Below are 26293 nucleotides of genomic sequence, written 5' to 3'. Positions count from 1 at the left end.
TTTTTACACAGAATATATTTAATTCCATCATATAAGCTAGGAACAACGTTAACCAACAGAAAATGTGATCACGAGCTACATACAATAGAAGATCAAATGAAGCACACATATCCATGGAAAAATCATGCTAATTAAATATACTCTGCATTTCCATTAATAGCAGTATGCTACTCTTTGAATTTTTTGCTGATAAGCAGTCAAAACATTTAAACTCAAAATTGACAAATCAACTAGCTTGCTTTTTGTCATTTGGAAGACTACCATTATTCAAATTTATTATGTAATACACTCATCTAGGTAATGAAACATCTGTGAAAAAGTGTGGGAACCACCTCACCTGTGCATAAAATGGCTATTATACATGAATGCAGACATTTGAAGTTAGAAAGGAATATAACTCAAAGAGCAAAACGTCCTAATTACAGAGTTTAAAAATAAGCAGTTTTATTTTCAAAAGTACATACTAAGTCCAGACTGGGCTATTGCCAAAGAACTAATCTTATTTTATTTTATTTTTTTTTTGAGACGGAGTCTCACTCTGTTGCCCAGGCTAGACTGCAGTGGCGCGATCGGCTCACTGCAAGCTCCGCCTCCCGGGTTCACGCCATTCTCCTGCCTCAGCCTCCCGAGTAGCTGGGACTACAGGCGCCGCCACCTCGCCCGGCTAATGATTTTTGTATTTTTAGTAGAGACGAGGTTTCACCGTGTTAGCCAGGATGGTCTCGATCTCCTGACCTCGTGATCCGCCCGTCTCGGCCTCCCAAAGTGCTGGGATTACAGGCTTGAGCCACCGCGCCCGGCCCAAAGAACTAATCTTTAGAGTCTACTTTAACATGTTACATGGTATTCCTGACTCTACAGACTATCAATATCTGTAGAGGGTAGCTCCTAAAGGTCCCAAAGAACAGGAAACACGCAGAAATAAAGGACTTCTCATGAAGAGTAGGTGGGAATGAGTGGGCGGTCCTGTATCTTCTCAGCGAAGTAAGGATTGAGTATAGAGAGCTATTTGTCTTAACTGGGCTTCCCTGAAGAATCTGAGCCAAACTGGAATAAACCAGCCTCATTTCCAGTGTTGAAATGTTAGCTGTACAGTGGCTGTACAACTACAGTTTATTTATAGAATTAGAAAGAAATAATTTTAAAAAATTTTAAAAGCTTTTGTGTAATCATTAATCAGAGATGATATTCACAAATTCTGGAAAAAAAAATTTGACTCTCCAACCATCACCACATCAACAGGAAACAGGGCCATGCCACCAGGGAGGGCTGTCTCAGCTGCCATTTAGGGAGCTGACCCCTTTGCTCTCCCGAGACCAGTTCCCGAAAGGAGGGCCTGTTTTGTACAGATGTGGCCACAGAGCTCATGGGGCCCTTGTATCACTTACAAAAATACGTATCTTTGGCAGGCGAAACATTCATTCCGATTTCACTAACTTTCGTGTATCCATTTCAAAGGTCTATAACATACACAATAATTTAGTTTTCTAGGTGCATAATTTGAATCTAGGGTGCTTACAGCTAGGAGACAAGATGAACAGAGCTAATTCTCAGGCACTCCTGTTTTAACATGGCTATTCTTTTCTGTTCACATATTACCAGCAATTAGTATATTTTTTGAAGCTTTCATGAAACTATGCCCTGTGATGCTCTTCCAACTTGGCGATACCGATATATATGGCTGTGTCTGAGATATACATTTTTTTGAAATGTCACAGGTCTACTTCTCAACATTCTAATGGATTCACACATTACTTATTATTACTGATTCTCAATGACCTTGGTACTTCCTGCAGCAGTCTTCTAAGCGACTGGCCTGGGAGTCCCAGTTTTTATGTTCTCCATTTTGAGATTACCCTGCCCATGTTCTCACTGAACCTCTGGTAATAACGGCTCTTAGAAATCTTGACTGAAAAATGGGGTCATGGTGCTTTCAGGTGTTGGAGGTCTTTGAACACCAGGAACTGTGCTGTGTCTTACGTGTGTTCTCATTCAGAGATCAGAGTGAGGTAGGTACTATCATTTCTACTTTAAGGATGAAGACAGAGGCTTAAAGCAGTGAAGTCACATAGCCAGGGACTGACAAACAAAGATCTGAACCCAGGTGGATAGGACTCCAGAACTATAATCACCCTTGAAAGAATTACAAAGCCCAACTCTCCACTGCTCTCTACTTGTAACAAGTCATAAATCTCTACCCTCAGGGGCCTAAAGCCCACAAATCCTATATGTATTCCTCTGTTTTCTACTGCTGCTTTAACAAATTACCACAAACTTAGTGGCTTTAAACCAAGTTTCTGTAGGTGAGAAGTGTGGCACAGCACAACAAATTTATATGCTCTGGGTCTCACCAGGCTAAAATCAAGGCATCAGGTAAGGCCAAGATTCTCATCTGTGTCTCAACGTGCTCTTCCAAGCTCACTGGCAGGATTCACTTCCTTCTCTTGATTTCCACATGGCCCCTCTATCTTCAAGTCAGCAATAGCATCTTGGGCCTTCCTTTGAATCTGACTCCTGCATCCTCTTCCATTTTTAGGGATTCGTGTAATTATACTGGGTTCCCCCAGCTAATCCAGGATAATATCTCTATTTTAGAAATTTTAGTTACATCTGCAAAGTCCCTTTTACCACATAATGTAACACATTCACAGACATAACACTGGGCATGGAAGGTGATGGGGACCAAAATTCTGCTTATCACCCCCTCCTGGAACCTTTCTTGTACATCTATAGCACTCAAGGCAAAATGCCCTCTCCCTTCAAAAGTTTTGCAGTACTCTGTCCTCTGCCAAGTGTCCAAGCAGTTATAGCAGCTGGACTTGGCCTCACTCAAAATATAAATTAACACCATGTATTTTCACCTTAAGAAATGCTAGTTGGCTGGGCCTGGTGGCTCACGCCAGTAATCCCAACACTTTGGAACGCTTAGATGGGCGAATCACCTGAGGTCAGGAGTTTGAGACTAGCCTGGCCAAAATGGTGAAACCCCGTCTCTACCAAAAATACAAAAATTAGCTGGGCATGGTGGCATGCGCCTGTAATCCCAGCTACTTGGGAGGCTGAGGCAGGAGAATCGCTGGAACACAGGAGGCTGAACTTGCAGTGAGCCAAGATCGCGCCATTGCACTCCAGTCTGGGTGACAAGAGTGAGCCTCTATTGAAGAGAAAAAAAAAGCTAAGTTAACTGGTAGAAGGTTGTGGAAAAGCCTATTTTTACTGGGGATAGGAATGGGATGGTCTTCAACTGTTACACATTTCAGGTTACCCCACTCAGGACTCCCTATGAAACAAAACCTGAAAAACGGACACTAACTATAACCCTTTCACTCCCAGGTTTTCACCCTTTCCAGTGCCTGGAGATCCCCAGACTTACTAAGTCTTCACTCAGGATGGTAGTGTGGACCAACACTGCAGCAACACAGTTTATCCGAAAGGTCAAACATAAACAGAACATTTTATACATTCAGAAAATTACTCATATGCAAGGAAAAGCGCTCTGAAATTACTTTAAATCAAAGCTGCTCTGAAGCAGATCAAGAGTCTTGCTTAAAATTGAATTCACGTATCTGAGAAGCAAATGTCCTTGTTCAGCACATTCGGGCGGTTCCTTGGTTCAGCTCAGCACACATCCCAGTAGAATCTTGTTTCACTAGATCACCAAAACCTTGCAGTCACCTAATACAATGACATCTTCTGATCTAAGAACACCTTCTCTTCTCTAATAAGAAATAACAGGACAAATAGAGAATAAAAACAGCAGGCAAATAAATAAGGGCCATTTCATAGATGAGCTGATAACTAGATAAAATACAAGTAAAATGTTAATTATAGATATAGGTGGTGAGTATAAAAATTCACTGGATAACTACTGTAACTTTTTTGCATGTTTGAAAATTTTCATAATAAAATGTCAGAAGCATCGCAATAAATTCAACCATAGGCACCAAAGCAAGTCACATTTCTCATTAAATGTTTCATAAAGAGTCAGATACTCTCCAGGCCATTTGTTACAACTTCCCATATAAACGCCATTCTTCATTCTCAAGACCTTATTTGTGTTGTTTCCCCACTGCACTCTTCCCAAATGCAAACCAGGCCCAGTTCAGGTTCTCACACCTTCTATTTAAAAAAAGAAAAAGAAGTCCTTCTCTCTGCTTGAAGTGCCATTGCACTTCACTGTGTTGTACTACCTAAAATACAGATCTGATGATTTCTTAGGTGTTACACTAGTTAGACGGGGTGTTGTTTTTAATGATAAGAAATACTTTTTAGGCTGGGCACAGTGGCTCATGCCAGTAATCCCAGCACTTTGGGAGGCTGAGGCGGGTGGATCACTTGAGGTCAGGAGTTTGAGACCAGCCTGGCCAACATGGTGAAACCCCATCTCTACTAAACAAACGAACAAACAAAAAACACAAAAATTAGCTGGGCATGGTGGCACATGTCTGTAGTCCCAGTTGCCTGGGAGGCTGAGGCAGGAGAGGCAGAGGTTGCAGTGAGCTGAGATTAGGCTATTGGACTCCAGCCTAGGCAACAGAGTGAGATCCTGTCTCAGAAGCAAAAACAAAAGAACAAACAAACATTAGCCAGGCATGGTGGCAGGCGCCCGTAATCCCAGCTACTCAGGAGGCTGAGGCAGAAGAATCACTTGAACCTGGGAGGTGGAGGTTGCAGTGAGCTGAGATCGTGCCACTGCAGGCCAGCCTGAGCAACAGAGCAAGATTCTGTCTGGAAAAAAAAAAAATTAAAAAAAATAAAAGCTATCTTTTAGATATGTATTAAGGTATTATACATGAAGTGATATGCTATCTGGAACATGCTTTAAAATAACTCATGGGGTTGGGTACAAATGAAACAAGACTGATGATAACTGTGAGAGTTAGGCCCAGAGTACCTGGCCTAGTTGTTCTATTTCTGCGTTTTTTGTTAGAAAACAAGTACAACCCTGGGAAGAAATTATGTAGTCAAGTAACTATCCAGCCAAAATGAATTAGACATTTGAAGCAATTATCTATAAAACTGTAGTAAAAATTGCCCTGAATCAAGTGATTCAGCCAAAGGAAGGTCTGTTGATTATATTGCACCCCCCCCCTTTTTTTTTTAAACAATCAGCTTTCCATTGCTACTTTTACTGTAGGCCTGACTCTCAATACAGAAACTTCAAAATGGGTGCCTAGATAATCCAATCAGAATTTGAAATTTCTATTTTATCCTGCCTTGTGAATTAATGAGCAAAAGTTCTTTATAGGATTCCAGCTAATAGATGCAGAAGGAATGACAAGATATCACCAGTTGGCAACCTCTGATAGAATCCCAGATCTCGGCAAATAACATTAATGATGGCTAAATCCATCAGGGGAAAAGCTGATAGAGAACTTTTATAATGAATGGAGTGGGCTGGCAGCATCCAAACCTACTATCAATCTTAATGTTACAAGATGAGAGCCATTATGTGCCGTGATGTGATACAACAGGGAGCATATATCACCTATGAATTGTTTTTGTGAAAAAGCAAAACAGAACAACAAAAGCCCTCTAGATCTGTCAGTTTATAGAACATATAGGGGACAGAAAAGGTGTAAATGATCCCATTAGGATACATTCAGTAAAGTCCACTGAGGGACAATTCTATAGGATGAACTTAGTTTCTTCAAAAATTAAAAACAGGAAAGTTAAATCTATAGGTTAGATAAACAAAATGCAAGATCTAGATCTTGTCTGGATCTTGATTCAAACAAACCAACTGTTAAAAAAAAAACTTATGAGACAATCAGGGAAGTTTGAATATTGACTGATACTTGGCATCAAAAAATGTTTTAGCAGTCTTACACAATGGTATTGTGGTTATGTTCTAAAAAGTACCCTATCTTTAGAGTTATATTTGAATTATGTCTCTGATCACACAGACACGAAAATACTATGCCTGTAATGGGACTCAAACTGATCCCTGTGGGTTGGGGCAGGGGACAGGTGGGGATGCAGGTAAACAAGACTGACCACAGGACAGCTGTTGAAGTTGGAGGATGGGTACACGGGGCTTCATTCTGCTATTCTTTTTGTGTATTTGTGAAAATTTCCATAATAAAATGTTTAAAAAAATGAGTTTGGAGAGTATACTATAAAACATTAAAAAATTTCCTTCTTTAATGAAGACTTGCAAGCAGAAAAATATAATTTTCTAAGGGTCTACTAGTACATTAACTCAAGTTTAACAGTTATTTAGGGCAGGGCATGGTGGCTTACGCCTGTAATCCCAGTACTTCAGAGGCCAAGGGGGGAGGATGGCTTGAGCCAGGAGTTCAATATCAACCTGGGCAACATAGGGAGACCTCTGTCTCTACATAAATAAAAAAATTAGCCAGGTATGGTGGCATGTCCCTACGGTCCCAGCTATTTGCAGGGCTGAGGTAAGAGTACTGCTTGGGCTTGAGAGGTGGAGGCTGCAGTGAGCCAGGATGACGCTACTACACTCCAACCCGGGCAACAGAGCAAGACCCTGTCTCAAAACAAAAAAAGTTTCTTGGAAACAGATAAATAAAAATAATTTTTAAAAGATTGTACAAATTACTGTTATTGCATCACTAAGAGACTACTAAAAGTTGGGATTTTATTTTATTTTTTGAGACAGAGTCTCACTCTGTCACGCAGGCTAGAGTGCAGTGGTGTGATCTTGGCTCACTGCAATCTCTGCCTCCTGGGTTCAAGTGATTTTTGTGCCTCAGTGCCCCAAGTAGTTGGGGCTACAGGCATGTACCACCATGCCTGGCTAATTTCTGTATTTTTAGTAGAGACTTTTTTTTTTGAGACCTAGTATTGCTCAGTCGCCAGGCTGGAGTGCAGTAGTGCCGTCTCGGGTTACTGCAAGCTCCACCTCCCCGGTTCACGTCATTCTCCTGCCTCAGCCTCCCGAGTAGCTGGGACTACAGGCATGTGCCACCACACCCAGCTAATTTTTCTTTTTTTAGTAGAGACGGGGTTTCACTGTGTTAGCCAGGATGGTCTCGATCTCCTGATCTTGTGATCCGCCCACCTCGGCCTCCCAAAGCGCTGGGATTACAGGCATGAGCCGCTGTGCCTGGTCGAGATGGCGTTTTACCGTGTTGGTCAGGCTGGTCTCGAACTCCTGACCTCAAGTGATCCACCAGCCTCAGCCTCCCGAAGTGCTGGGATTACAGGCGTGAGCCACCATGCCTGGCCAAAAATTGGGATTTTAAACCAAAAGGAAAAACCTTTGATAAACTGAACATCAGGCTCTGAAGTCAGCCAGATCTAGGTTTGAATCATAGCTCTGTCATTTTCTATCTACTAGTTGAATGTTTTTTGGCATAGCATACAATTTCTGTGACCCTTAGACTCCACATCTATAATGTGGGGGGAATAAAATTTCTTAGTCAGTAGAGTACTCAGCAAAGGGCCTGGCAAATGGTTAAGTGCTCAGTATAGAATTCAAATAATTCCATTACCATTTCAGTCATAAATGCACACTTTTCCATAATCTAACATCTCTCAAATTGGGATGTCTCATAATTGATGGTGTATCATGATTTAATTGGCAGGTTTTTTTCCTAGTGGTTTGTAAAAAATGGTGCTACAGATCAATAGCATGTAAGAGTCAATATACCATGGTATCAATCATTGTAAAGCTATATTCCCAATTTCTGTTCCAAGGTTACTCTGAATAACCAATCTGAGATTTAAAATATTTAAAGTCTGAGCAAAATATTTCTAATACATCATGAACAGAACAGTTTTGAGACAAATTAATTTTGTAAAAAATGGTTTATCAATTCCATTTTTGTATAAAACACGCGGGAGAAACCTAGCCAATCAACACACAACTTTCACCACATGAAAAGGTACTTTTATCAAACCTCGAGTCTAAGAACGTACAAATGTTTCTTTTATCATGTCTACAGTAATTGTCTATGCTTTTCCATTTAACTGTTGTTAAAAATTCCACATATCCCCATTATTTCTTCTGTCCCAGTTACAGTACAACGACAGGGAGGAAGAGGGTTGGTTAAAGCATCCCTCTAAGCAGTTTTCTGCTGTCCCTTCTTTCCAATCAGAGATTTGTGGATGTGAGGGATCACACCTAGAATGAAATTAAAAAAAGTTATTAAAAACTTTTAAAGTTTTTGCCTCAAGTAAGAAGTTAATTATACAAAAAATGAAATTAAGTCCCTTTTCATATTCTGATACTGTTAAACTATCTAAACCAATGGCTACCCCCTACGGGTCTGTGAACCCTTTAAAACTGTATGTAAAATTGTGTGACTTTCTGTGCATTTTTCGAGAAGAGTAACCACAGTTTTTTTTTTTTTTTGAGATAGTCTCGCTTTGTCGCCAACGCTGGGGTGCAGTGGTGTAATCTCAGCTCACCGCAACCTGGGTTCAAGTGATTCTTGTGCCTCCGCCTCCTGAGTAGCTGGGATTACAGGCATGCAACCATGCCCAGCTAATTTTTGTATTTTAAGTAGAGACGGGGTTTCACCACATTGGCCGGGCTGGTCTTGAACTCCTGACCTCGGGTGTCCGCCTGCCTATCAGCCTCCCAAAGTGTTGAGATACAGGTGTGAGCCACCGCGCCCAGCTGTAACCATCGCTTTCATGATGTTCTCTGAGGGTTATCCAAATAAGATTAAGAACCACCAACTTACCTCTCACTTTCACTGATCCTGACCCACTTTTCAAGTGTATTTATTTCAACCCTTCCCAGTGTATGTTATGCGACTTCTCCAACTCATTTTTCAAACACAGTTAAAAAGGTATGGGAAATATGTTAAACATCAGGCTTTAAGTATCACATGAAATTTAGATAAAGAACTGGCTAAAATAAAAATAGCATTACATATGGGTATAAGGAGAAATATTTATTCGGATCATTATGAAAAGAAGCTTAGAATTGTTATAGATTTAATATTTATGAAATTAAAGTTTATATGCTTTCTAGTTAACCAATCAAATATACTGTATCATTGATCTGAACGATATATTAGTCAGAAAGACCAGTAAGAATCAAGGCTTAAGTAGTAATACATACCACCCCCAGCTATGGTAGCCTTGATAAGAGAATCCAACTCTTCATCACCACGGATTGCAAGCTGCAAGTGACGCGGAGTGATACGCTTTACTTTGAGATCCTTAGAAGCATTACCTGCCAGCTCCAGCACCTACAAAGCATCCATGATTAGCATATCAAATGAAGGATGTTGGATTCCAAATGAAGGATCACTTAGCATTTGTACATACAAAACGCACAAACATTACATAAACTGATAACACATTTTTCTTTTCTTTTTTTTTTTTTTGAGACATAATCTCACTCTGTTACCCAGGCTGGAGGGCCAGGGGCGCAATCTCGGCTCACTGCAAGCTCTGCCTCTGGGGTTCGTGCCATTCTCCTGCCTCAGCCTCCTGAGTAGCTGGGACCACAGGTGTCCGCCACCACGCCCGGCTAATTTTTTGTATTTTTAGTAGAGGCGGGTTTCACCATGTTAGCCAGGATGGTCTTGATCTCCTGACCTCCTCGTGATCCACCCGCCTCAGCCTCCCAAAGCGCTGGGATTACAACTGTAAACTGCCACACCCAGCCAAAGTCACATATTTTAATATATACTTATAGTCCATTTTTGTACAACCCTTAATAGCTGAAATGCATTTCCTAATGCTTTTAGAAGTTTTCAAATGTATTTTTTAAATTTTTAAAAAATAAAAGAGATGGGACCTCACTATGTTGCCAGGGCTGGTGTCAAACCCTTGGCCTCAAGTGATCCTCCTACTTCAGCCTCTCAAAGTGCTGGGAATACAGGTGTGGGCCATCACACTCAGCCTAAAATAGAATTTAAAATAATTTCTTTTTTTTGAGATGAAGTCTTGCTGTGTTGCCCAGGCTGGAGTGCAATGGCGTGATCTCAGCTCACTGCAACCACTGCCTCCTGGGTTCAAATGATTCTCCTGCCCCAGCCTCCGAAGCAGCTGGGACTACAGGCGCATGCCACCATGCCCGGGTAATTGTATATTTTTAGTAGAGATGGGGTTTTGGCTGGGCGCAGTGGCTCACGCCTGTAATCTCAGCACTTTGGGAGGCCGAGATGGGCAGATCACGAGGTCAGGAGATCGAGACCATCCTGGCTAACACAGTGAAATCCCATCTCTACTAAAAATACAAAAAAATTAGCCAGACCTGTAGTCCCAGCTATTCAGGAGGCTGAAGCAGGAGAATGGTGTGAACCCAGGAGGCAGAGCTTGCAGTGAGCCGAGATGGCGCCACTGCACTCCAGCCTAGATGACAGAGCAAAGACTCCTTCTCAAACAAAAACAAAAACAAAAACAAAAACAAAAACAAAAAACCAAAAACACCAGACACAGGATTTCACCATATTGGCTAGGCTGGTCTCAAACTCCTGACCTTGTGATCTGCCTGCCTCGGCCTCCCAAAGTGTTGGGATTACAGACCTGAACCACCGCACCAGGCCACCTCTTCGTTTTAAATAGAGCAGTGTTGGGTATACATGAGAATCAACTGAACTTTAAAAATACAAAAATCAGCCGGGTGTGGTGGCACACGCCTGTAATCCCAGCTACTCGGGAGGCTGAGGCAGGAGAGTTGTTAAACCCGGGAGGTGGAGGTTGCAGGAGCTGAGATCGTGCCATTGAACTCCAGCCTGGGCGACAGAGCAAGACTCCATTTTAAAAAAAAAAAAAAAAAAAAAAAAAAAGGTTGACTGCACCCACACATTCATTGTCTAATCTTGACCTAAATTGTTTTTGTTTGTTTGTTTGTTTTCTGACGGAGTCTTGCTTTGTCACCCAGGCTGGAGTGCAGTGGCGCGATCTCAAATCACTGCAAGCTCCGCCTCCCGAGTTCACGCCATTCTCCTGCCTCAGCCTCCCGAGAAGCTGGGATTACAGGCACCCATCACCACTCCCAGCTAATTTTTTTTGTATTTTTAGTAGAGACGGGGTTTCATCACGTTAGCCAGGATGGTCTCAATCTCCTGACCTCATGATCCGCCAGTCTCGGCCTCCCAAAGTGCTGGGATTACAGGCGTGAGCCACCGCGCCCAGCCTGTTTTTTTTTTTTTTAAGACACTGTCTCACTGTCATGCAGACTGGATTGCAGTGGTGCAATACTTGGCTCACTGCAGCCTCAACCTCCTGGGCTCAGGTAATCCTCCCACCTCAGCCTCTCCAGTAGCTGGGACTATAGGTGCATACTATCACATCTGGTTAATTTTTTGTATTTTTTTGTAGAGACAGGGTTTTGCCATGTTGTCCAGGCTGGTCTGGAAGTCCTGGACTCAAATGCTCTGCCTGCCTTGACCTCCCAAAGTGCTGAGATTATAGGCATGACTCACTGTGTTAACTTTAAACATTTTCACCAAAGTTCCCAAAGATTAAAAAAAAGGGGTGCTTAGATGGGGCTTGAACCTTGTGAACCAGAATGCTGAATACAAGCCACCACACCCAGCCAAAGTCATATATTTTAATATATCCACGTGGTCTATTTCTGCACAACCCTTAATAGCTGAAATTTCTTTCTTTTTTTATTTTTTATTTTTTTTTTATTTTTATTTATTTTTTTTTTTTTTGAGACGGAGTCTCGCTCTGTCACCCAGGCTGGAGTGCAGTGGCCGGATCTCAGCTCACTGCAAGCTCCGCCTCCCGGGTTCACGCCATTCTCCGGCCTCAGCCTCCCAAGTAGCTGGGACTACAGGCGCCCGCCACCTCGCCCGGCTAGTTTTTTTGTATTTAATAGAGACGGGGTTTCACCGTGTTAGCCAGGATGGTCTCGATCTCCTGACCTCGTGATCCGCCCGTCTCGGCCTCCCAAAGTGCTGGGATTACAGGCTTGAGCCACCGCGCCCGGCCGTCTTTTTTATTTTTTTTGAGATAAGAGTCTCGCTCTGTTGCCAGGCTGCGGTGCAGTGGCGTGATCTCGGCTCACTGCAACCTCTGCCTTCTGGATTCAAGCGATTCTCCTGCCTCAGCCTCCTGAGTAGCTGGGACTATATACAGGTGCCCGCCACCATGCCCAGCTAATTTTTGTATTTTTAGTAGAGATGGGGTTTCACCATGTTGGCCAGAATGGTCTTGATCTGTTGACCTCATGATCCGCCCACCTCAGCCTCCCAAAGTGTTGGGATTACAGGCGTGGGCCACAGTGCCCAGCTGTGAAATTTCTTAACGCTTTTAGAAAAGTTTAAAAATGTATTTTAATTAAAATTAAAATTAAAAAATTTAAAAAAAATACAAGAGGCCAGGTGGCCTCTTTTAATAGAAGGTGGCTCATGTCTGTAATCCCAGCACTTTGGGAGGCTGAGGCGGGCAGATCCAGGAGTTTGAGATCAGCCTGGCTAACATGGCAAAACCTTGTCTCTACAAGAAAATAACAAAAATTAGCCGGGTGTGGTGATGTATACCGCTAGCCCTAGCTACTCCGGAGGCTGAGGTGGGAGAATTGCTGGAACCCAGAAGGCAGAGGTTGCAATGCGCAGAGATCATGCCACTGCATTCCAGCCTGGGAGACAGAGAGAGACCCTGTCTCAAAACAAACAAACAAGAAAACCCCAAAAAACAAAACACCTCTTAATCATGACACAGCTAAGCTGAAACTATCCATAATATCCATAATTCAATGTTAAATTCCCAGTGGGACACAGATGACTTGGTGAGATTAATGAAAAAATGACAGCAATGATAACTGACATACAGATTAAAAGCTAAATTCCTCAGCCTAGCTCCCAATCACATCTTCCCCAAGACAGACCCTTCTGTTTCTACCAGAATGTTACTCAAATTACTTCCCCAGCCTGGAATGTAGGTGAAGTTTCACGACTTCCCAATGGATTTTTTTTTTAGGAGGAATACGGATGGGGAAAGTGGTGGTCTACAACCCAAGAATTAAGAACTCCTGCCCAATTAACTTGTCTTCCTGAAATTTCAAACTAAGTAAGATACAGCAATTTTGTATGTATAATCCTGCAGAGAACCAGAAGAACACATTGAGTCTTTTACTTCTAATATCATATTTGTGATTTTTATGTATCATCACACTGGCAAAACTTTACATCATCGCAAATCTTCATAAACTAAAACACTATGCTGTAACTTCACAAATACTTCTACTGATTATATACATACTTCAAAGTTCACTGGGGTATGGTGGCTTATGTCTGTAATCCCAGCACCTTGGGAGGACCACTTGAGGCTAGGAGTTGGAAACCAGTCTGGGCAACATAGGGAGCCCCCGACTCCACAAAAAATAAAAATAAAAAATTAGCAACTGGCGTGGTGGCTCACACCTGTAATCTCAGCACTTTGGGAGGCTGAGGTGGGTGGATCACCTGAGGTCAGGAATTCAAGACTGACCTGGCCAACATGGTGAAACCCCGTCTCCACTAACAATACAAAGATTAGCCAGGTGTGGTGGCGGGTGCCTGTAATCCCAGTTACTGGTGAAGCTGAGGCAGGAGAATTGCTTGAACCCAAGAGGTGGAGGTTGCAGTGAGTCAAGATTGCGCCACTGCACTCCACCTGGGGTACAGAGCAAGACTCTATCTCAAAAAAAAAAAAAATTAGCCAGGTGTGGTGGCACAAACCTGAAGTCACAGTTACTAGGGAGGCTGAGGCAGGAGGATCCCTTGAACCCAGGAGGTTTGAGGTTGGAATGAGCTATGATCATGCCACCGTACTCTAGCCTAGGTGACAGAGTGAGACCCAGTCTCAATATAAATAAATGAAAATAAAAGATAAGAGATTGCTGGCCTTTGCTTAACTTTAAAAAATTTTTTTACTTTGAGATAGGGTCTTGCTCTGTCACACAGCCTAGTCTGGAACTCCAGGACTCAAGTGTACAATCTACCCACTTCAGCCTCCCAAAGTGCTGGCATTACAGGCGTGAATCACCGTGCCCAGTCCCTTGCTTAGCTTTAAAAACAAGTACACCAAGGTTCTTTTACATTAGTATTGGGTAATAGCTGACAAGATGCATCTCAAACTGCGCTGTTAAAGAAACCAATGAGGCCGGACGTGGTGGCTCAAGCCTGTAATTCCAGCACTTTGGGAGGCTGAGGCAGGTGGATCACCTGGTCAGGAGTTTGAGACCAGTGTGGCCAATATGGTGAAACCCTGTCTCAACTAAGAATACAAAAATTAGCTGGGCACGGTGGTGCACACCTGTAGTCCTAGCTACTTGGGAGGCTGAGGTGGGAGAATTGCTTGAATCCGGGAGGCAGAGGTTGCAGTGAGTGGAGACTGGCCATTGCACTCCAGCCTGGGAAACAAGAGTGAAACTCTATCTCCAAAAACACAAAAAAGCCCCAATGAGCATAATATGTCTTTTTTCAAATATATTCCATGGGTTTATGTCACTTAGACTAGTGCACCTTCTGGACTGCCATATACAACAGACATTCCTGTACAAACCTCTGCAGTGAGGTACTCCAGAATCGCAGCACTGTACACGGCAGCAGTGGCACCCACCCTTCCATGGCTTGTGGTGCGAGTCTTCAAGTGTCTGTGGATGCGGCCCACAGGAAACTAAAAGAGAGATGTCTTAGTGGGAAGCACTGCAGAGTCTTAACATTGCACTGACTGTAATCAAAGGCTGAAAAATGTGAGTAAGCATGAAATAATAAAAAACTTGATCACACATATCAGAAGTCAAATCTATTAGGCAATTAACAGTTCCCAGGGCCTGTGTCTATGTTCTGGTAATCAGTCCAAAATCTTTAACCTCTGCATAATATGGAGAATTTTAGTGATCTCTAAAATGAAGAAAAACCATGCAGGGCTGTCATCAACTATACATTCAACATGACCCATGGATCAAATTCCTGTCTAGTTAATTTCTTCAGATAAAAGGCACATGCAACTTTGAACCTCCAATGCCTTCCTCAGATCTTATTAAATGTTCTTTCTTCAGTTTCAAGAGGTGATCTGATAGTTAAGAAAAATCAGTACTATTATCTCATTGTGATTCTACTTTCCGAAAAAGAGGGTACTTTTCTCATTTCAGAGTATCCTAATCCCACTTGTCTGTGCCCTTTATTATTTTTTTTATTGAGACAGAGTCTCACTCTGTCGCTGAGGCTGGAGTGCAGTAGTGCCATCTTGGCTCACTGCAACCTCCGCCTCCCGGGTTTCAAGCGATTCTCCTGCCTCAGCCTCCTGAGTAGGTGGGATTATAGGCATGCCAGGACGCCTGGCTGTTTTGTATTTTTAGTAGAGACGGTTTTGCGTGATCTGCCCACCTTGGCCTCCCAAAGTGCTGGGATTACAGGCATGAGCCAGTGCGCCCAGCCTGTCTGTGCCCTTTCTTACAGGCCTACCTCATGCCTTCACTGTTGCATTATTTCAACAGCTACAATTACTTCCTTTTCGCTGGTTCCTTTCCTTCTACAGACTTTACTGAAAACTTCACAATCTATGAAAACTGCTTCCAGTTACAGTCTAGAAAGTCTCTTTCCAAAGACTGAATTTAAAAAACAAATCCTGAAACCCTTACTTTCTTGTCACCCATTTTTTCCTAACCCTAACTTGGTTTCTGTTAAACAGTACTTTTGAAGGCCAGCAGTGACATTTTACTTCCTTAATAAACACAAGCAATCTTTTTTTTTTTTTTTGCATTTATACTTCGTCTCTAAGTGACCAAAAGCTTCTTAAGAGCAAGATTTATGTCTTCTTTTCCTTTGTATCCTTAGTAACCAGTATGTTGTCTGGCATACAGTAGGCCCTCAAAAACATTTCTTCTTAGACTTCAGAGTTCTCATACCAACCCTGACTACTCCTCAGCATTTTCTTAAAGTTTTTGAGGGGTCCTCCAATATCCTTGTGCTCCTTTCTCATTCTCTTAGGTTAGGAAACTCATCCATAACATAAACTATCAATTTTACATAAATGATCTCAAATTCCTAATTCTATCACCTCTCTTAGAAAGCTGAACTCATGTTTCCAACTTCTGGACATTTTCACATGGATGCTTTAGTGAACTTCAAAATGATCCCATTTAAATTTACTCATAACTTGACCCTATTACAAACTCCTCTGTTCCTTAGGTTCTAAGCCTTAGAGAAACTTCTGACTTCCTCTTACCCTTATACTGCTTCACCTATTTTCTGCACACACATGATTTCTACTGCTCCCCATTCAAGTATGTTACTTTATTCCTAAATCACCGCAATAATCTCCATTGGCCTTCCATTTTCTACTTCAAATTAAGTATGCCTTAAAATAAATTCTAATTAGGAATATACATGGAAACCTAAAATACAGAATGTGCACATCAATATAAATTTCCATCCCCCTTCTTTCGGTATCATCTGGATCATGTTGTCCTCTTGCTTAAACTCTCAATGGCTTACCACTGCCAAGAGGATAACAGTTTACAGTTTGGCCTTCCAAGTTTCCTGATTAAAAGTATTTCTCGGCCAGGCACAGTGGCTCACGCCTATAATCCCAGCACTCTGGGAGGCTGAGGCGGGCGGATCACGAGGTCAAGAGATTGAGACCATCCTGGCCAACATGGTGAAACCCCGTCTCTACTAAAAATACAAAAACTAGCTGGGCATGGTGGTGCGCACCTGTAGTCCCAGCCACGCAGGAGGCTGAGGCAGGAGAATCGCTTGAATCCAGGAGGCAGAGGTTGCAGTGAGCCGAGATCGCACCACTGCACTCCAACCTGGTGATAGAGCGAGACTCTGTCTCAAAAAAAAAAAAAAAAAAAGTTTGTAGTAATACAAGTAGACTTCTGTAATCGATGAAACATAGGTCATAAATTACAACACTAAAGAAAATAGTAATGTAACGACAGCATGGATTCATTACCTGTAGCCCAGCTCTCTGTGAGCGAGATACTGCCTTAGCCTTGGCCTTCCCACTGTCCTTTCCAGCTTTGCCTCCAGCCTAAATGCAAAAAAAAATTTTTGAATGAAAAGAGTTGAAAATACTACTTCAAAAATATTCTGGAAACAGAATTTCTTCTACTTTTACTTTAGGTAGTTAAAAATATGTAGGTGAGGCCGGGCGCGGTGGCTCAAGCCTGTAATCCCAGCACTTTGGGAGGCTGAGACGGGCGGATCACGAGGTCAGGAGATCGAGACCATCCTGGCTAACACGGTGAAACCCCGTCTCTACTAAAAATACAAAAACTTAGCCGGGCGAGGTGGCAGGCGCCTGTAGTCCCAGCTACTCGGGAGGCTGAGGCAGGAGAATGGCGTGAACCCGGGAGGCGGAGCTTGCAGTGAGCTGAGATCCGGCCACTGCACTCCCGCCTGGGTGACAGAGCGAGACTCCGTCTCAAAAAAAAAAAAAAAAAAAAATATGTAGGTGATCCCCTTCCTCATATACATGGGATTCTATCACCTTTTATAATTTCTATCAAAGAAGTCAAACCTTAAACGCTTATTGAAAATATGAGATTTTTCTTTTTTCTTTTTTTTTGAGATGGAGTCTAGCTCTGTTGCCCAGGTTGGAGTGCAGTGGGGCAATCTTGGCTCACTGCAAACTCCGCCTCCCAGGCTCAAGTGATTCTCCTGCCTCAGGCTCCTGAGTAGCTGAGATTATAGGTGCGCACCACCACACACAGCTAATTTTTGCATTTTTAGTACAGATGAGGTTTCACCATGTTGGCCAGGCTGGTCTTGAACTCCTGACCTCAAGTGATCCACCCGCTTTGGCCTCCCAAAGTGCTGGGATTACAGGCATGAGCCACAGTGCCAGGCTGAAAAATATGAGATTTATAAAAACTAACATATTTATCAATTTCCAGATTGAAGAATCTTGCAAGTCAATATAACTTTTATGCATACATGAAATATTTCACAATTTTTATCAATGTCAATGTAACATATATTACTTCCACAGAAATATTTAGAACTCTCAGAAAAATAAAGCATATTCCAAGAAAAAAAAAACCCTCAAAAAATTAAACACAGAATTGTCATATAGTCTAACAATTCCATTTCTAGGTATACACCCAAAAATTGAAAGCAATGATTCAAACAAATACTTGTACACCCATGTTCACAGAAGCTTTATTCAGAATAGCCAAAAGGTGGAAACAATCTTGAGTGTCCAATGATGGATGAACAAAATGATATATATATAATGGGATAGTATTCAGCTTTAAAAAGGAAATTCTGACACAAGCCACAACATAAATGGGCCTTGAGGACATTATGCTAAGGAAAATAAGACAGTTACAAAAAAGACAAATACCATATGATTCTACTTATGAGGTTCCTAAAATAGTAAAGTTCATAGTCAGCAGATTTGTGGTTGCCAGTGGTAGCTGCTTCCTGGGTTCAAGTGATTCTCCTGCCTCAGCCTCCTAAGTAGCTGGTAGTACAGGTGTGCATCACCACACCCTGCTAATTTTTGTATTTTTAGTACCAACAAGGCTTCCGTACGTTGGCCAGGCTGGTCTTGAACTCCTGACCTCAAGCGATCTGCCTGCCTTGCCCTTCCAAAGTACTAGGATTACAGGCGTAAGCCACCGCGCCTGGCCGAGTTACTGTTGAATGGGTAGAGTTTCCACTTGGGAAGATGAAAAAGTTCGAGACAGATGGCAGTGATGGTTGCACACTATAAATGTACTTAATGCCACTGAACTGTACGCTTAAAAAAAAACCTATTTCTGCATGAAAAAGGTAAAGTATGTGCAAATGTAATGAGCTATTAAGTAAATATGGGGTATTATAAAGTATGTGTGTACACACATATTTCTAGAAGGTGACACAATAAATTAGAAATGCTATTTGCCTCTAAGGAGGAAATACTAAGGGTCTGACTTAAGAAAACTAATTTTCTCTCATATATTTTGTTTTTACCATTTAAATAGATTATTTCTTTACTGTTAAATCAGTTTACAGGATTGGCTGTTTGAGGGGCTATACTTTCAAAACAGATGGTAAGCTTTGAAATGGCATATCCCCTTTGTAGCTAACCCTTTCCTTAAAGATTTTTTAAAGCTAAAAATTACCCCTGTATACTTCCTCTAATCGCATGTCTAAGTGAATTAAGCGCGTCACCCAAGATAATATGGAAGAAAAACAGTAAAACCTTGGCAGGTATTAGAAACAGGAAAAATAAAAATCTAAAAACTAATTCATACTCTCTCTCTTACATTAGGTAATTCAGCAAGAGACTGATTTAAGTTTATCAGTAAGAACTGAGATGCTCTTGATTTCTACCAGAATGCCTCATATATTTCAATAATTTTGACTATGTTGTTATATAAGAAGAATATAATTTTTGGATTTTTGAGGTCGGCTCCCCCAACAAGACAGGTCTTACTTCTCAAATAAAAAACCCTTTTTATCTCTATTTGCCTAATACATAACACTTAAAAACCTCTCAACTGGCATCTAAAATTATAATCACTGTCTTCCTATGACTGGATTGGAAAAAATAAGAACTAGTCACTAATGAAAAGCCAACAACTACAAAACTCCCCAGGCTCCCCAGGTCATATAATAACTACTCTGCTTAAGCAATTTTATCCTCACTGTTTCAGATATGTCGTATTTGCTGTTCTATTTGCTTTTTAAAGAAGTAGACATATAGTCAGATTTTAAAAGCCTCAATACATTAAATGACTAGTTCCAATATTTAGAGACTCTCGATACAATTCTCATACTTAACAAAAGAAAACTTTCATGGTATCAAACTTATCTGAATATAAAATTATATAATAAATGGATAATTACTTTCTTTCCGATATCCCCTCAAACTGTATATATAGCCTCCCTACTTTGAACATTCATTTTAATTGGTGCTTGAGAAACCAAATATAATTTTTTAATTCCAAGAATTCACTTCATATTAACCTAAGGTTGCTGGTTTTTAAAAATTACACACACATACACACACACACACACACAAGAGGAAGAGGGAGTTCATTTCACTTGGATAAACTTGCAAACTGGATACTAAGACACTTTCATGTCAGTTTTAACAGACATCTGCTTACTTCCTTTCACGTTTAAAATCTATCAAGAACGACAACTCAATGTCTCCTGCATTTTAGCTTATGTTAATACTTATGTATTTTTAGCTACTGGTAAGTGGATGTAAAACATATAGCGTATCACTAGAGACTGAAAAATATCTAAGAAAGTAGAATCGGCCGGGCGCGGTGGTTCACGCCTGTAATCCCAGCACTTTGTGAGGCCGAGGCAGGCGGATCACGAGGTCAAGAAATCGAGACCATCCTGGCCAACATGGTGAAACCCAATCTCTACTCAAAATACAAAAAATTAGCTGGGCGTGGTGGCGCACACCTGTAGTCCCAGCTACTCGGGAGGCTGAGGCAGGAGAATCGCTTGAACCCAGGAGATGGAGGTTGCAGTGAGCCAAGATCGCGCCATTGCACTCCAGCCTGGCGACAGACTGAGACTCCGTCTCAAACAAACAAAAAACTACAATCATGAAAATCATCTGTTTGAGCAAATCCTTTTACAGATTAGATGTAGGCTGTACCTCAGTTTGTTAAAGTATAGTACTTTACAATAACAATAAACTATACGTAAGACGTTGGAAGCAATTGTCCCTGAAGTCTATTCCAGCGATAAGATTTGGGTATTTTACAATAACCAAACATTTTGTCCTCTCGACTGGCCAATCTGTTTATAGTTAGGTGTTAAGTCTATTAAATACCGTATCTGACACATCAAGCACAAATCATCTAATATTATCTGCAGTATGAGAAATGACAGCCTGGTGTTAACTTTTAAGCAGGTAGCTCCCGTTGAAGTAACCTTTCCACAGAATGCTTAAAGCACGAATACCGGCAAAAATAAGATTCCATAATAACAGTCTTACTATTTTTACACAATCTTTGATGCAACTCAGAGCGTATCCTTTAGCACTTTCTCCTTTCCCTCAACTTTAAAATGGGGCTGAAGTTCTATTCACTTTCATTTTTTAAAGCCACACTTTTCTTATCTAGATCTGAATTTCAGAATGAAAAGATGAATGCTTTAAGACTGAAAATTCATAGCAAGGGCAAAGGAAAGTACCGTTTTATAATGAAAACCGCAAACTGCATGGGGGTCAGAAGATAATGGGCGTTCATTTCAAACCTGTGCAATCACCTAGAACAAATCGTGTGGTTCTGGTCTATAAAACCATTCTTTGTAGCTCAAAAGACCACAAATACAAGCACCCTTTCGCAGAAACCCTCAAATTGACTGCCAGAGAGATTACGTAACCAAACATCGCCAAAGACTTATCTAACTTGTATAGCGGCAGCCGGTTTGACCTCATTCATACAGAGGAGCGATCACATTAAGATCCGGCACTTGTTTCTACCTTTCCAAGCCGGATTCTGGCGTCCTCCTCCTAAGACGGGCGGTGCAGCGTCACCAGCGTCGGGACAGACCTGTCCGGCTCGGAACAGACTTCGCGCTCTACCCGGCCGGGCCCAGCTCTCACCCGGGGACCCGTGTCGGGCTCCGCAGCCGGGATATGGCGCCCCCCGGCGGGTGGCGAAGGGCTCGGCCGGACGAAGCCCCGACACCCGCAAACTCCCGACTCCACAGGTAGCGGCGCCGACGCCGGGGCCTTCGCGCTCTGCTCCCCCGGCCCTGTCCTAGGCCCCGTGCCCCCGACCCACCCGGCCGCCCTTACCATGTTCTCGGCGCCGACTCTGCCTCCGCTCGGCCGCGCGCCCTCCCGCTGACGACCCGCGCCGCCGCCGCCGCTCTCGCAGCACCGACCGCCGCCGCCGGAGCTGGACAATACCCCGTGCCCGCCTCGCGCTGCTGCGGCCAATGCCCGCTTGTCTTGCTGGTTCGAACCCCAGCGACTGTTCAATCGCGCGCCTCCTTCTAGCCAGACCCCGCCCCCCGGCACCGCCTACCTAACGGCTGTTTGTTTTTGCACACGGCACGTGGAGGCGGGGCTTCCAGTCCAATAGTGACGCTCTCTCCGCCTTTCACCAGGCACCCAAGCCTGACGAACAGAAAAGCAAACCAATGAGATTGGACGCCTAGCAGACGAAAGCCAATGAAAATATCGCCCGCGAGCAAGGGAGGCGGGCCACTGAGAAGGACAGCAAAATTAGCTAATGAGGTGAAGCGATTGCAGGCGCTGTGGCTTTCCCGCCCATTCGTGGCGTTGGTTTTCCCGCTTCTGAGACTTGTTTGGGGAGGTAAAGACTTTTGGACGTGCTTCTGCTGGTGGGTTTTCACAAAGACTGTGAGGATTTATTCGTCTTAGGACGTGTGGATCAGGAGGGCGCTGGGTTTCAAGGTTAGGCAGCACTCATGCTCAGCCGTTATTCTGGGGGACTGACTCCCCTGACGTCCTCTCAGCGCGGACCCTGGCAATCCGCGGCAGACTGAGGCGGGAGAATCGCTTGAACCCAGGAGGCGGAGGTTGCAGTGAGCCGAGATCGCGCCACTGCACTCCAGCTGGGCGACACATCGTCTCAAAAAAAAAAAAAAAAAAAAAAAGCTATCAATTGGCTACCTGTTGTTATTTGTATGATAAATTCTTTTTCCTTTTTTAGAGATGGAGTCCTGGGACTACAGGCGCGCGCCCCAATGCCCAGCTAATTTTTGTATGTTTAATAGAGACGGGGTTTCCCTGTGTTGGTCAGGCTGGTTTCGAACTCCTGACCTCAGGTGATCTGCCCGCCTCTGCCTCCCAAAGTGCTGGCATTACAGGAGTGAGCCACCGCGCCCGGGGTGTATTACAAATTCTAAGAATACGAAGATAACGGGGCCGGCTTGGTGGCGCGGACCTGTAGCCTCAGCTACTGTCAAGACTGAGACACGAGGATCTCTTGAGCCCAGGAAGTCGAGGCTGCAGTGAGTCATGATGGCACCACTGCACTCCAGCTTGGGAGACAGCGCATACCCTGTCTTAAAAAAAAAAAAAAGGTAATGGATGAGGCCGATAGTCAGGAATGAAATGACTTTAGACAATTGGGTGTGCATGGGATTGTGTATGTGGGGACAGGGGGTGGGCATAACCGAAGTCCCATACTCATGTCCCTCTAGGCCTTATACATTTTGCAGACCTCACAGAACTCAGACTGTCGTGAGCCGTTTTTCTTCTCAGCCTCTTCAGTGTGCTTATTTTGCTTACATCATTAGGTTAAAATTTGGAGGGTAACTCCCAGCTAGAAAGGAAGAAAAACTCTAAAGTGGAATCGCCTTCCCCCGGAAGCTGTTGTAAAAATTAAAGGATGTATGTGAGTGCACAGGCTCTTCAGCGATCGTTTTTCTTCCGCGGTGTTTCCACTATTTATTTGTGTATTTATTTACTTTTTGAGATGAAGTCTGGCTCTGTTGCTCAGGCTGGATGGAGTGCAGTGGTGTGATTTCAGCTCACTGCAACCTTCGCCTCCTGAGTTCAAGTGATTCTCCTGCCTCAGCCTCCTAAGTAGCTGAGACTACAGGCTCCCGCCACTATTCCCCGCTAATTTTTGTATTTTTAGTAGAAATGGGGTTTCACCATGTTGGCCAGGCTGGTCTTGAACTCCTGACCGCAAGTGATCCTCTCGCCTCAGCCTCCTAAAGTACTGGGATTACAGGCGTGAGCCTGTTTCCACAATTTATTTATTTATTTATTTATTTATTTATTTATTTTTTTGAGACGGAGTCTCGCTCTGTCGCCCAGGCTGGAGTGCAGTGGCCGGATCTCAGCTCACTGCAAGCTCCGCCTCCCGGGTTTACGCCATTCTCCTGCCTCAGCCTCCCGAGTAGCTGGGACTACAGGCGCCCGCCACCTCGCCCGGCTAGTTTTTTGTATTTTTTAGTAGAGACGGGGTTTCACCGTGTTAGCCAGGATGGTCTCGATCTCCTGACCTCGTGATCCGCCCGACTCGGCCTCCCAAAGTGCTGGGATTACAGGCTTGAGCCACCGCGCCCGGCCTGTTTCCACAATTTAAAAAGGCCCATCACCCTATCATCATCATCTCTATTACAGTCTGGGCAATATGAGCTTTCTGGGAGAACCAGCTTCATTTCTTAACTGAAGAAATGGACTTAGGTGAACTTAGTCATTTGCTTGAGACCGCATAGCCTGCAGATAACCAAGATACCAGCTCACATTTGTTCCAACTCATTCCAGCTTTAAATTCTTTAATTCTTTTCACAGTATGATGCATTGACTGTGCTAGAATGTGTTCTTGGTGTTGGTGAGTTAATAGTGAAACAAGTTTCTGCCTTAGTGGAGATTCTGTTCTCATAGGATTTTCCGAGGCTGGCACTTTAGAAATTTGTATCCAGGCCGGTGATAGCTGTTCCAAAGTTTGAATCAGGAGAAGCAACTTTGGGGAAGTGAGTCTTTAAAAAAAGGTAACTTAAATTCGAGAAGAAGAGGATGAGCTTCTAAGGAAGAATTTGGAAAAATAAGGATGAAGGTGCAGACAACTGTGAGGAAGGGTGTCCAGTGAAATAGGAAGGAATGGAGCAATGTGCCCAGATTAATAGAAGCCTCAAAACTATGTAGAAGAGTGGAGTTACTTCAGTAGCAATAGCCATTGTTAATTCTTGTTCCTCTGTGTTTCTGGCCTCAGTGGATGGCATTACCAATCTACTAAGGCATAAGCCTGCGAGTTATTCCTTTAACAGATCACTCAGTGCCTACTGCTTGCAGGCACTATGCTAGGTACTGAAGATTTGGTGATTAGCAAAATAGACATTGTCCTTGCCCTCATGGTCCTCTGCAGTGGGAGTCAGATGTTAAAGAAATAAACAAATACCGTATGTGAATTATAAGTTCAAGTGTGCTGAAGGAAAAGAATAGGGTGCTTTAAGAGAGAAACAGGGAATGTAGTTTAGTTGGCGTGGGTGGTGTTCCACAAAGAAAGAGCATGCAGGCTGGGCGCGGTGGCTCACACCTGTAATCCCAGCAATTTGGGAGGCCAAGGTGGGTGGATCATCTGAGGTCAGGAATTCGAGACCAACCTGGCCAACGTGGCAAAACCCTGTCTCTACTAAAAATGCAAAAATTAGCCAGGCATGGTGGCGCATGCCTGTAATTTCCAGCTACTCGGGAGGCTGACCCAGGAAAATCACCTGAGCCCAGGAAGCGGAGGCTGCAGTGGGCTAAGATCACGCCATTGCACTTCAGCCTGGGCAACAGAGCAAGACTCCATTCCATCTTTTTTTTTTTTTTTTTGAGACGGAGTCTCGCTCTGTCACCCAGGCTGGAGTACAGTGGCCGGATCTCAGCTCACTGCAAGCTCCGCCTCCCGGGTTTACGCCATTCTCCTGCCTCAGCCTCCCGAGTAGCTGGGACTACAGGCGCCCGCCACCACGCCCGGCTAATTTTTTGTATTTTTAGTAGAGACGGGGTTTCACCGTGTTAGCCCGGATGGTCTTGATATCCTGACCTCGTGATCCGCCCGTCTCGGCCTCCCAAAGTGCTGGGATTACAGGCTTGAGGCACCGCGCCCGGCCTCCATTCCATCTTAAAAAAAAAAAAAAAAAACTTGCCCTTGTGAAGGGATTGAAAGAAGTGTTCAATAATGTATAAGAAAGCACCTAGCACTGTACCTAGCACATAATAGCCAATAAATGTTAACTTCCTTCCCTAACAGGAAAATCATTTTCTCGCCACTCTCTACCCCTCAACCTTCATGTCATTGATTCAGATTTTTTTTTTTTGAGATGGAGTCTCGCTGTTTCGCCCAGGCTGGAGTACAGTGGTGCGATCTCAGCTCACTGCAAGCTCTGCCTCCTGGGTTCACGCCATTCTCCTGCCTCAGCCTCCCGAGTAGCTGGGACTACAGGCGCCCACCACCACACCCGGCTAATTTTTTTTTTTTTTTTTTGTATTTTTAGTAGAGACGTGGTTTCACCGTGTTAGCCAGGATGGTCTTAATCTCCTGACCTCGTGATCTGCCCACCTCGGCCTCCCAAAGTGCTGAGATTACAGGCATGAGCCACTGTGCCCAGCTGATTCAGATTTTGATGAAAGTGGAGTTAGGTTGAAAAAAACTGGTTCTCATTGTAGACAATAGTAATCCTTTTACTGATTTAAATATCATCACTGTAAATTATATGTCATCACTGTAAACACGGATGCCAGAAAAAAGTCTGCCTACTAACAGTTTTATAAACCAAGTGTGTTAGTAAAATCTAGTTTCTAGTGAACTAGGGTTACAAAAAAGGCAAAGATGAGTCAAAGAACACCAGTCTAACCAGAAAATTTTATATAATAGCATCTATAAATGATAAACTACAAACATGGACAAATTATTCAACTTTGGGCTGGGAATGGTGGCTCATGCCTGTAATTCTAAAGCTTTGGGAGGCCAAGGCATGAGCCACCA

General features: G+C 43.2%; 1 protein-coding gene across 5 annotated transcripts; it reads right to left on the bottom strand.

Annotated features, from left to right (window-relative positions):
- Nucleotides 1-22354, bottom strand: LOC112620346 (histone H2A.V). 5 transcript variants are annotated; one of them, XM_025378775.1, is made up of 6 exons: nt 21634-22354; nt 16831-16908; nt 14431-14544; nt 9044-9173; nt 811-8095; nt 1-493 (listed from the first exon to the last, which is right to left on the bottom strand). In XM_025378775.1, the coding sequence occupies exons 1-5, from the start codon at nt 21634-21636 to the stop codon at nt 8034-8036; spliced, it is 387 nt and encodes a 128-aa protein (XP_025234560.1). In that variant the 5' UTR covers nt 21637-22354; the 3' UTR covers nt 1-493; nt 811-8033. The 5 variants fall into 5 exon arrangements, with proteins under 5 accessions (XP_025234560.1, XP_025234561.1, XP_025234565.1 ...); XM_025378776.1 differs by lacking the exon at nt 1-493 and having other exon boundaries at nt 760-3718; XM_025378780.1 differs by lacking the exons at nt 1-493; nt 9044-9173 and having other exon boundaries at nt 5532-8095.
- Nucleotides 22355-26293: the final 3939 nt, after the last annotated feature.

Source organism: Theropithecus gelada, chromosome 3, assembly GCF_003255815.1.
Source record: "Theropithecus gelada isolate Dixy chromosome 3, Tgel_1.0, whole genome shotgun sequence".
In the NCBI taxonomy this organism is placed as follows: Eukaryota; Metazoa; Chordata; class Mammalia; order Primates; family Cercopithecidae; genus Theropithecus; species Theropithecus gelada.
The sequence above is the reverse complement of the archived record's forward strand: the minus strand, read 5'-3'. Positions and strand labels throughout refer to the sequence as shown.

Bases quoted from the DNA above. Each gene is read 5' to 3' on its own strand.
- LOC112620346 (XM_025378775.1), bottom strand. The intron at 14,545-16,830 runs GTAATGAATCCA...TCTCTCTTTTAG, and splicing joins CACAGAGAGCTGGGCTACAG to TTTCCTGTGGGCCGCATCCA. The intron at 8,096-9,043 runs GTATGTATTACT...ATTTCATTCTAG, and splicing joins GGCTACCATAGCTGGGGGTG to GTGTGATCCCTCACATCCAC.